At 61.3% G+C, this 11,265-nt stretch overlaps 1 protein-coding gene across 2 annotated transcripts; it reads right to left on the bottom strand.

Annotated features, from left to right (window-relative positions):
- Positions 1 to 8,205: 8,205 nt before the first annotated feature.
- Positions 8,206 to 11,030, bottom strand: Ly6e (lymphocyte antigen 6 family member E). 2 transcript variants are annotated; one of them, XM_090338751.1, is made up of 4 exons: positions 10,949 to 11,030; positions 9,560 to 9,667; positions 9,215 to 9,334; positions 8,206 to 8,999 (listed from the first exon to the last, which is right to left on the bottom strand). In XM_090338751.1, exons 2-4 carry the CDS (start codon positions 9,609 to 9,611, stop codon positions 8,776 to 8,778), a joined length of 396 nt encoding a protein of 131 aa, XP_090194877.1. In that variant the 5' UTR covers positions 9,612 to 9,667; positions 10,949 to 11,030; the 3' UTR covers positions 8,206 to 8,775. The 2 variants fall into 2 exon arrangements, with proteins under 2 accessions (XP_090194877.1, XP_090194876.1); XM_090338750.1 differs by having other exon boundaries at positions 9,560 to 9,664; positions 10,949 to 11,029.
- Positions 11,031 to 11,265: the final 235 nt, after the last annotated feature.

Here is an 11,265-nt window from a genome sequence, read left to right as displayed (position 1 = left end):
ACCTGACTCCACCCATCCTACACCTGACCCATCCATCCTAAACCTGACTCCACCTACACCTGACTCCACCTACACCTGACTCCATCTACACCTGAATCCACCTACACCTGACTCCACCTACACCTGACTCCACCTACACCTGACTCCATCTACACCTGACTCCACCTACACCAGACTCCACCTACACCTGACTCCATCTACACCTGACTCCATCCATCCTACACCTGACTCCATCTACACCTGACTTCACCTATACCTGACTCCATCTACACCTGACTCCACCTACACCTGACTCCACCTACACCTGACTCCACCTACACCTGACTCCATCTACACCTGACTCCATCTACACCTGACTCCACCTACACCAGACTCCACCTACACCTGACTCCATCTACACCTGACTCCATCCATCCTACACCTGACTCCATCTACACCTGACTCCACCTATACCTGACTCCACCTACACCTGACTCCACCTACACCTGCCTCCATCTACACCTGCCTCCATCTACACCTGACTCCATCTACTCCTGACTCCACCTAGACTTGACTCCACCTACACCTGACTCCATCTACACCTGTCTCCATCTACACTTGATTCCACCTACACCTGACTTCCCCTACACCTGACTCCATCTACACCTGACTCCACCTACAGCTGACTCCACGTACACCTGAGTCCACCCTACACTCAGACCGCACCTGCCCCAACCTCTCTGTTCACGAGATCCCCCTTTTGTACCCAGACCCCACCTGTACTGACTCTGCCCTGAAGATCCCCTCATGAATCGTACTTGGAGTCTGGGGGTTCTGTGTGCCACACGTGAATGGCACAGAACAGTGGCCACGCCCCACCCCCTGGAGCAGTGGTCCTCCCCCCTCCTCCCACCGGGCTTCCACCCAGGACCCCGTCCCTCGGTCCTTCAGGTTCTGGTTCTGTGAGTTGCAGTCACAGGAGTGCCTGGCCAGGTGTTTGGGTGTAGTCTCTAGACATCCTGGACCTTGTCTGGAGGTAGGGGTGGTCCTGCAGCTTCAATGCTGGTGGGGAGACAAGTGGGCTCAGTGGGGAGAGCCGGGGGCTGCTCAGTGAACAGTAGATGCACTGCGTCGCGTGGCACCCCAGGGGAGGGCCCGCCTGCATCCCTGGAGATCCTGGGGTGGGCACTGACTGATGGGCCCCAGGGTTTCCTGTGACCTGCCCGTGACCTGCCCCTGTCCTGACCCGTCTGGCGCCACTACACCCTGCCCATGTCTCCGTGCTGTGGGCCTCTGCCCCATCTCCTGGCTGTTGTACTGTCTCCGTGGCTTCCAGCTCAGCTCTCTGAGGAGCCAAATTGCATCCTTTATAGTTGGTGTTGTTTCTTTCCTTTCTAGGCCGGGGCAACCTAAGCCCACGACCTGTGTTTCCTTCCAGGGGCGGCCGGGCACCCTCCTGAGGACCTGCAGTGTGGGCCAGGCCCTTGACCACTGATGGCACTCGCCTCTGTTCCCACAACCCAGCCCAGAAACTTAATCTAAACCCAAGGCCCCCCTCCCCCCACCTCCGCACTGCCCACACCTGGCCGGCCATGGCCGGCAGGATGGCTCCCACCACTTCAGGCAGAAGGCCAGGCCTGGAATGCCTTCCAATTCTCCAGCTACCTTCCATTCTGCTCCTATGTAAGTCCCTCCACACCCACCCCTGCACACCTCCTGCTCCCCTCGCCCCTGCACACCCCCTGCTCCCGTCTTTTCACCACCCCTCCTGCTCCCCTCTCCTCACCACCCCCCCTGCTCCCCTCCTCACCACCCCTCCTGCTCCCCTCTCCTCAGCACCCCTCCTGCTCCCCTCTCCTCAGCACCCCTCCTGCTCCCCTCTCCTCACCACCCCTCCTGCTCCCCTCTTCTCATCACCCCTCCTGTTCCCCTCTCCTCACCACCCCCCCTGCTCCCCTCTCCTCACCACGCCTCTGCTCCCCTCTCCTCACCACCCCCTGCTCCCCTCTCCTCACCACCCCCTGCTCCCCTCTCCCCTGCACACCTGCAGCCTCCCCTCTCCTCACCACCCCCCTGCTCCCCTCTCCTCACCACCCCCTGCTCCCCTCTCCTCACCACGCCTCTGCTCCCCTCTCCTCACCACCCCCTGCTCCCCTCTCCTCACCACCCCCTGCTCCCCTCTCCCCTGCACACCTGCAGCCTCCCCTCTCCTCACCACCCCCCTGCTCCCCTCTCCTCACCACCCCCTGCTCCCCTCTCCTCACCACCCCCTGCTCCCCTCTCCCCTGCACAATTGCAGCCTCCCCTCTCCTCACCACCCCCTGCTCCCCTCTCCCCTGCACCCCTGCAGCCTCCCCACTCTCCTTGGTCCCCTTCTTCATCTTCCATTAATGTTGATCTGGCCGTCTCTGTCTGCCTTTGTTCTGGCCTTCTGAGTCTGTCCTTTTTCCAAACACCCTGGTGAGGATCGTGAGGCCAGGTGAGGCAGCTCAGAAACACAGTGTAAGAAGTGAGCCTCAGGACGGTCGAGGAGGCCAGGCTCATCTCATCAGGCCGGGGTTGTTTGTTGCCAGGGAGGGACCCAGACCCTCATCGGGTATGGAGTGTGTGGGGGGTGTGTCTGTGTGTGTGTGTGTGTGAGGGATGTGTGTGTGGAGTGTGTGTGAGGGATGTTTGTGTATGAGGGTGTGTGAGGGGTGTGTGTGTGGTGTGTTTGGGGTGTGTGAGGGTTGTGTGTGTGTGTGGTGTGTGTGTGGATGTGTGTGAGGGGTGTATGTGTGGTGTGTGTGTGGGTGTGTGTGAGGGGTGTGTGTGTGAGGTGTGTGTGGGTGTGTGTGTGAGGGGTGTGTGTGTGGTGTGAGGGTGTGTGTGGGGTGTGGGTGTGGGATGTGTGTGAGGGGTGTGTGGGTGTGTATGTGTGTATGTGTGTGTGTGGGGGGTGTGTGTGTGTGTGAGGGGTGTGTGTGTGTGGTGTGTGTGTGGGGTGTGGGGTGTGTGTGTGTGGGGGTGTGGGGAGTGTGAGGGGTGTGTGGGTGTGTATGTGTGTGTGGTGTGTGTGGGGGTGTGTGAGGGGGTAGAGTGTGTGAGGGTGTGTGTGTGTGGGGTGTGGGGAGTGTGTGAGGGGTGTGTGGGTGTGTATGTGTGTGTGGGTGTGTGTTTGTGGGGTGTGTGTGGGGGGGGGGTGTGTGGGTGTGGGGGGTGGAGTGTGGGTGTGTGGTGTGTGTGTGTGGGTGTGGGGAGTGTGTGAGGGGTGTGTGGGTGTGTATGTGTGTGTGGTGTGTGTGGGGGTGTGTGAGGGGGTAGAGTGTGTGAGGATGTGTGTGTGGGGAGTGTGTGAGGGGTGTGTGGGTGTGTATGTGTGTGTGGGTGTGTGTTTGTGGGGTGTGTGTGTGGGTGTGTGTGGGTGTGTGGGGTGGAGTGTGGGTGTGTGGTGTGTGTGTGGGGGTGTGGGGAGTGTGTGAAGGGTGTGTGGGTGTGTGTGGGTGTGTGTTTGTGGGGTGTGTGTGGGGGTGTGTGTGTGGGTGTGGGAGGTGGAGTGTGGGTGTGTGGGGGTGTGTGTGTGGGGGTGTGGGGAGTGTGTGAGGGGTGTGTGGGTGTGTATGTGTGTGTGGTGTGTGTGGGGGTGTGTGAGGGGGTAGAGTGTGTGAGGGTGTGTGTGTGGGGGTGTGGGGAGTGTGTGAGGGGTGTGTGGGTGTGTATGTGTGTGGGGGTGTGTGTTTGTGGGGGGTGTGTGTGTGGGGGGGGTGTGTGGGTGTGGGGGGTGGAGTGTGGGTGTGTGGGGGGGTGTGTGTGGGGGGTGTGGGGAGTGTGTGAGGGGTGTGTGGGTGTGTATGTGTGTGGGGGTGTGTGTTTGTGGGGTGTGTGTGGGTGTGTGTGGGTATGGGGGGTGGAGTGTGGGTGTGTGTGGGTGTGTGTGGGTGTGGGGAGTGTGTGAGGGGTGTGTGGGTATGTATGTGTGTGTGGTGTGTGTGGGGGTGTGTGAGGGGGTAGAGTGTGTGAGGGTGTGTGTGGGTGTGTGTGGGTGTGAGGGGTGGAGTGTGGGTGTGTGTGGGGGGTGTGGGGAGTGTGTGAGGGGTGTGTGGGTGTGTGTGGTGTGTGTGGGTGTGTGTTTGTGGGGTGTGTGTGGGTGTGTGTGGGTGTGGGGGGTGGAGTGTGGGTGTGTGGTGTGTGTGTGGGGGTGTGGGGAGTGTGTGAGGGGTGTGTGGGTGTGGATGTGTGTGTGGTGTGTGTGGGGGTGTGTGAGGGGGTAGAGTGTGTGAGGGGTGTGTGGGTGTGTATGTGTGTGTGGGTGTGTGTTTGTGGGGTGTGTGTGTGGGGGTGGGTGTGGGTGTGGGGGGTGGAGTGTGCGTGTGTGTGGGTGTGTGTTTGTGGGGTGTGTGTGGGTGTGGGGTGTGTGTGTGGGTGTGTGTTTGTGGGGTGTGTGTGGGTGTGTGTGGGTGTGTGGGGTGTGTGTGGGTGTGTGTGGGTGTGTGTGTGGGGGGTGGCATAATGGTGTTTACAGGGTCTGAGCAAGGAGACAGGCTACATGAGTTTAGCACAGGGATGACTGCAAGTGCAGGCAGAGAATAGGGAAGTTCACTTACGCAAGATCTCAAGCTGTTTTAGCCCAGACACCAGCTGGGACTCGAACCCACAGCACTAGAGTCACCAGCCCTCAGTGAACCGAGCTAGGAGTCAATTTAATAGCAGCACAGTGGCTACTCTCCACCTTCAGGCTGATAGAGAGCAGGCTTGAGCTTCCGTGGGGCTGAGCTTTTAGAGGTAAACACGGCGCACGCGCACACGCACACGCACACACACGCGCGCGCACACACACACACACGCACACACACACGCACACACACACACACACACACACACACACACACACGGGTGGTCATCACCGCAGGCTGTCACCTTATGAGGCCCAGTCAGTGCCAGAAGGATGAAGCTGAGGCAGGATAGCAGAGGGAAAACGAGACCTGGTGAAAGGCTGCCAGGAATTCTAAGGCTCAAGCTTAAAGCTTTTCCATTTACTTCCTTTAAGATTAAGGGAAATGAAGCGGGATAACTTAAGGAGAGCAAAGCCTGGTAAAGACAACTCAAAAATTTACTTAGAAGTTTACTAGAAAAAATGATTTAAGTATTTAGAAGTGGTGTCTTTGCTTCAAAGGGAGACAACAGAATGTATTTCTTCCTGAGGGATGCATATCTCACCCAACTTAACAGCTGGCAGAATATATGCCTTCCTGAGAAAACTTAGGCTACCTGCCCAAAATATGGGTAACAGGGCACCTCCTTATCTCAAGATCAGCTTCTGTTTTCTGGCAGGATGCATTCTTACTTGGACACCCAAAGGTAACACCAGCTGTAATTACAGCACTGACAAAGCGCCTATCTTTGCATAACACGGAAGACAAAGCCCAGCCTTCACCCTGTAAATACCCCGCAGCCCAAGGATCTGGTGCTTCTCTATCTCTCCCGAAGACAGCACCTAAATAGAGTTCCGCTGTTTAAAGGGAAGCTTTGCTACACCTCACCTCCATCCGGTGCCACTACACACAGGTGGCCACAGGTGACACAGAATATGGCAGCTAAGCTTGCCAGGTTATTACAAAGCTTTTACAATGTTCAAACAGTTCTACATCTGTCTTGCTGACACAGTTTGACCTTCACAGGACAGGTTTTGGTCTTCATCTCTTAGCCCTTTCCTGCCCTCCTAGCCTTACAAGGTAAACCCCTCCGGGATGTGTACAGCCAGGCTCAGGTCCGGTGCCCTGCCTGTGCTGGGCAGTCTGCACGTGTCTGCGGTGCTAGCGGGGTGGGTGCCAGTCCTTCCCGTGCCTTCTCTGGATACCTGGGAAGAATGGGCCAGAAGGGGAGGGGCCGGTCCTTTACTGATCGGTGACCATGGGAAGGGGGGGATGGTAAGTTCCCAGAAGGCCGCCTTATGCCAGCTGCGGGAATTGGGAGGAGAGTCTCAGAGTCTCGGGTGAGTCTCAGGTGGCCGTGGCAGTAGGGCGGGAGTTTGCACGTCATAAACAGTACAATCTTGGGAAACGCAAACTTAACAGATTTATGTGACCCCAGGGGGACCCAGGGCAGGGCTTGGCACGCAGACCCTAGAACTTTGCCATAGAAGCACCGCCTTCCACCCCAGCTCCAAAGAAAAGCGGCGGATGCACTCCTTCCCGGGAGGCTCGTTTCCTGCCCCGAAAACAGCATGTACTTGGCAGGACGTGTGCTGTCCTGAGAGAAATGCTCGTCCCCAGCCCCCGGCCACCGGGCCATCTCAGGGATGAGCGTCTGGTTTATGGCAGGAAGCATTTTTACCTGGCAGAAATGCCCAAACATCCCGAACCCCGCAGTGTAACACAGGAGTGGGGAGAGCAAAGGCAGAACCCCCTGCCTCCACCACAGAAGCCCCTCTGGGGCCAGAGCCTCCTGCTTGCCTGCTCGCTCACTCAACAGAGCTCCACAAGTTTTCCTTCCTCTGGGTCTTGTCCACAACGTCTTACTCTGCCGTCCAAGTCAAGGATGCTAAGGGAAGAGTCCCTACCTTTAGAGGGAAACATCAGGCTCCCTCCCCGAGGGGAGGTGCTGGCAGGGGTGGGGACAGGGCATGGGGGAGAGGCTGCAGCCTGCCACCTTCAAGGTGGCCAGAGAGGCCCTAAGGTCAGAACAGGCCATCTCCCTCTCCAGACACTTGGGGAGGAGCAGGTGTGTCTGCCTGGCCACTGGAGCTTCAGAGCCTGTGGGAGCTGAGTGAGAGGAGCCAGGTCTCAGAAGAGCACTGACAAGGGCGGGTTTGTGCCCTCCTTCCCTCCCCCTGCAGCTCCTCATCTCACTCCCCTCTCCTGACAGCCTGACCCATCCCTCCAGCCCTCCCTCCCTCCCTCATGGTTTCAGAGAAATGGAAACTTAGCCTGTGGGCCCCTCCCAGTCCCCCAGGCTCCTCCTCCTGGGGGTGGAGACTCCCTCTCAGCTGCCCCCTCCCTTCTCGCTCCCAGGAGGCTCCTGGCAGGACCAGGTATGGCCTCAGGGATGCCTGAATCCCAGTCCCAGAAGTGAGGCAGGACAGGTTCAGGTGACAGTGAAATAAAAAAACAACAGTTCTTGAAAGGGCCAAACTCAGTAGTTCAAGCTGAACCAAGAAGGAAAATAAAGCTGTAAATCAGAGCACCCACTTTCCCTTTCAGCTAGTTGTAAAAATAGGGTGACTTACAGTGGCTCTACCCACGCCAACCTAGAGGCCCTGGGGAAGGAAGTGGGGCTCGGTGAGGAGGCGGGAACAGCTGCCGCAGGCCTGGGGTCCCGGACTTTCCCTTCTGTAATAACCTGGGCGCCTGAACATGGGCTAGGGCTCTTCTGCCCAGCGCAGAAAGCAAAACCAAGGGGCAGTGCCCATGTTTTGGTGTCCTTCCCCTCCTTCTTGGCAGCCGGGTGCTTTTCCCTTTCCTCTTTGCCAGCTTCTCTGCTTGAGCTGGTGTGACAGGGGCCCTCGGAGGATGTGGAGCAGCTTGTCGGCTTCCTCTGCAGGGACTGCCCTGTCCTGCAGTGGGAAGGCTGGGTCTCAGGGGTCTCAGACCCCATGGCGCACAGGTGGCACCCTCACAGGTGTCTCTGGAAAAACTAGAGCTGCATGGAGGCAGGGAGGTCAGCACTGGAAGGTTGAGCAGGCCTCGTGCAGGTCTCAGGGGGCCTGCTGGGTCCCTCCCATTAAATCACCTGGGGTTTTGTCCTGAGCCTTCTACACTGCCACCAGGAGGCCAGGCCACCAGGCAGAGCTCCCTGCACAAGCTTCTAATGCTCCAGCAGCATGGAGCCTTCAGAGCTGCTCTGCTGGGTTTCTGGAACCTTCCCTGAGGCTCACCATTTTTACAGATCCATCTTTATTCCATATTAGTCTCGCTCCTTTCTCTGCCTTCAGGGCACAGAGAGTGTGTAACAATGAAGACACCCTACCACGAGCTGACCTGGTGACAGGGCCCCTGTGAGGACAGGGGCCGCACCCAGCCTCACAATGTCTCTTGGGACGTGTGAAGAAATGAGCCTGCAGGGAGCAGAGGCTGGAGAGGGCCTGCACCACTCCGGGGTTCTGGCCCCCGGTGGACCGGGCTTGCCAAGCAAGGAAAAATGGACACACAGGGACCTCCCTAAGTCCGGCCTGGCCTGGCCTGTGTCTCCTCTGGAACCTTCTGGGAGGGGCGGCGACAGTGCAGGACAAGGACAGAAGCAGAGCAGGAGTGAGAACATTTTTGAATTTTACTTGAGGCAGCAAAGCTGCAGGACCGTACTGGTGTGGGCAGAGGCGGGAGGGTGAGGAGGGGCAGCGGGGGGGGGGGGGAGTGGGTGGGAGCCTAGATCTGGAAGCACAGGCTATCCCGGAAGTGAATGTTGGGTGGGCACAGAATGTTGGGGAAGGGCTTTGGCACAGGCTGGGGCTCTCCGGGCTGCAGCAGGGGGCCCTGGATCTTCCCGACCCCTCCCCCAGCATCGCCCCCACCGCCGTGCTCACCCTTCGGGGACCAGAAGGGACAGGAGTGGGGGTCCCTCCCGGTGTGTCTCAGGGTGCCCTGACTGACCCTGAGACTCGAAGACTTCAGGGAGGGCCCTCATCTCTTCCCTGGCTCCCCAAAGGAAGGTCACATGATTGACTAAGAGGGAGGCCGGACAGGTGCTGGTCCAGCCTTGGACACTGGTCTCAGGGGAGAGATTAGGCACGAGGAGGATCTGGAGACTCAGCCTCCCGGGATGGGGAAGGGGCTGGGCGTTCTTCCTGAGCTCAGGGGACGTGAGGGTAAGGACTTTGCGGGGTCAGGGGCTCAGCTGCAGCAGCAGAACTGACAGCAGGCTGAGGAGAAGCCCGAAGCCCAGCACTGGGCCGCTGGCCTGGGGCCCGCCCCCCGCGGCGCTGAGGTTGCACAGGAAGCTCTGGCAGCAGTGGGTGCCCAAGGAGGCCACGCCCACATTGATGCTTGGGCCTGGGCAGATGGGGGAGCAGCCCTTGTTCAGAGAGTAGCCAAAGTCCACGACTTTCCCTGCACAGAAAACGAGGCTGTGAGGGGAAGGGCAGAGGAGGGCAGGAGGAAGAGGAGGGCAGGAGGAAGAGGAGGGTGGGAGGAAGAGGAGAGGGGGAGGAACAGGAGGGCAGGAGGAAGAGGAGGGCAGGAGGAAGAGGAGGGCAGGAGGAAGAGGAGGGCAGGAGGAAGAGGAGGGCAGGAGGAAGATGGGCTGGCTGCCATCAGCCACTCACCAATGCCACCTGAGGCGGACAGGGTCACGCAGTAGTTGTCTGAATCAGAGCAGATGGTCGGCTTCAGGCAGTAGAAATTGCTCTGTTGATTGGTGCAGGAAAAGCAGACCAGGGAGTTGCCTGCCGAGAAAGGGACACTGCAGATGACAGGGGTTCCATTCCCGGGGAAGCCCTCCAGTGTACCCCTACTCTAGCCCTGGCTCTGCAGGCATTTATTGAGCAGCTATTGTGTGCCAGGCACTGGGTTGGACAAAAAGGCCAGGGGGGAAGAGGGCCCACAGGTGACCCAGGGGCTGTCCAGGACGGGCGGGGAGGGCGTCTGGAAGGAGGGCCCCAGTGTTGCACCTTGCTCCACACCCAGGAGGGCAGCCAGTAGCACTGGGAGGAAGACCCTCATGCTGGACGCCGTGGACGTCCCTCGGTGGTCTCCCAACGCTGGAGAAGCCTGTCCTGCTGGAAGAAATGCAGTTCCTCAGGGGCCTGTAGGGGCCCCTGCCAGCACCTGTGTCCACCCTTTCCTGGACCTGGGGGCAGCCCTGGCAGGGTAAGGGACACCAAGAGCATGTGCAGACCTGAAGCGAGGGCCCAGGGAGAAGCCCTTGCTGACGCCCTGAGGTAGAACGGGGCCAGCCCCGGCGGCTGCCAGTCCACACCTTGAATTTTCCTCCATGTTGAGTCTTGGGCCACCCCTCAAAAGTGGAGCCCCTCCCCGAGCCCAGTGTGGATCCCCAGGCACCAGCCTCCTGCAGCAGCTGCTCTGCTGGGCAGGGGTGCTGGCTGGGGACGAGGGAGAAGACTTGTGTGACCATCTCCTATCCTCACAGACACAGGAAGCTCGCCAGGCCACCAGGCTTCTGGGGGCCTTTGGACAAGGGTCTGTGGTGCAGGACCAGCTGGGTGCCATGGTGGGAGTCTGGTGCCTTCTGCCAGGAAGGCTCTGTGTGGGAGGGGCCGGAGGAGGACTTGAGGGAGCACGCGTGTGAGGGTTGGAGGAGAGCTTTAAGGGGCAGAGTGGCAGGCCAGGTCCCTGGGAATGGACTCCAGGCCTCTCCTGTCCCGCCTTGGACGTCCGTAGCATCCTGGGCTGGGAAGTGGAAACTCCAGATGGTCAGGGCCAGTGCCGAGGCCAGCTGGACCGGCTCCTGCCTCCCGGAGCGGGGAGGGCTGAGGGTCTGGCAGGGAGGCGCCCTGAGCTGTCTCCGGGCAGCTGAGGCTCGCACCGCCTCCCGAGGGTGGTCCAGCGGGTGGAGCAGGGCAGGGGCGCCGGCCTGACGCTTCCCGGGGAGCGCGGGGGGCCCGGGGCGGGGCGAGGCCGGGGCGGCGCGGGCCCCGGGGCGGCGCGGGCCCCGGGGCGGGGGATCGGGGCGGCGCGGGCCCCGGGGCAGCGCGGGCCCGGGGCGGCGCTCGTCCCCAGCCCCGGCCTCCGCGGGCGGCGTCCCCGGGCGGCGGGGCCGCGGCTCCCCATTACCCCCACACAAAGAGCACCCGCTCGGGCTCGGCCCACTGCCCGCCCGCCGCCCGCCGCCCGCCGCCCGCCGCCCGCCGGCCTCCAGCGCTGGCCCCGGCGCGCCCTGGAGATGCGCGGCTCCCAGCCCGCGCCCCGCCGTGAGCCCGCCTCGCTCCTCCGCCCGCCCCGGGTCCGAAGCCCTGCCGGACGCTCGCCGCGGCGCCAGGTGGCCCGGGCTCGGCGAGCGTCCCCGCCTCGGCGGGGCCCGGCGGGCCGGGCAGACTCACCGCGGCGGACGCGGGCGCCGGGCCTGGAGGAGCTCCGGGAACTGGCGCGCCGAGGACCGCGGCCCCGACTCTCCTGGAAGGCGAGGGGCGGGGGGGGAGGGGGGAGAGGGGGCGATGGAGGGGCGGGGCCTGGGGAGATGGGGCGGGGCCTGGCGGGGTGGGACGGGGCCTGGAGGAGCTCCCGGAACTGGCGCGCGGGAGACCGCTCCCCGACTCTCCTGGAAGGTGGGGAGGCGGGGGCGAGGCTGAGCGGGCCTGGCGGGGCGGGGGCTGAAGGGGGCGGGGCTGGAGGGGCGGGGCCTGCCGGGTGGGGCGGG

This window comes from Megascapheus bottae, chromosome 9 (genome assembly GCF_031878675.1).
Source record: "Megascapheus bottae isolate mThoBot1 chromosome 9, mThoBot2.hap1, whole genome shotgun sequence".
NCBI classification, from domain to species: domain Eukaryota; kingdom Metazoa; phylum Chordata; class Mammalia; order Rodentia; family Geomyidae; genus Megascapheus; species Megascapheus bottae.
This window is presented reverse-complemented; position numbering and strand designations above follow the sequence as displayed.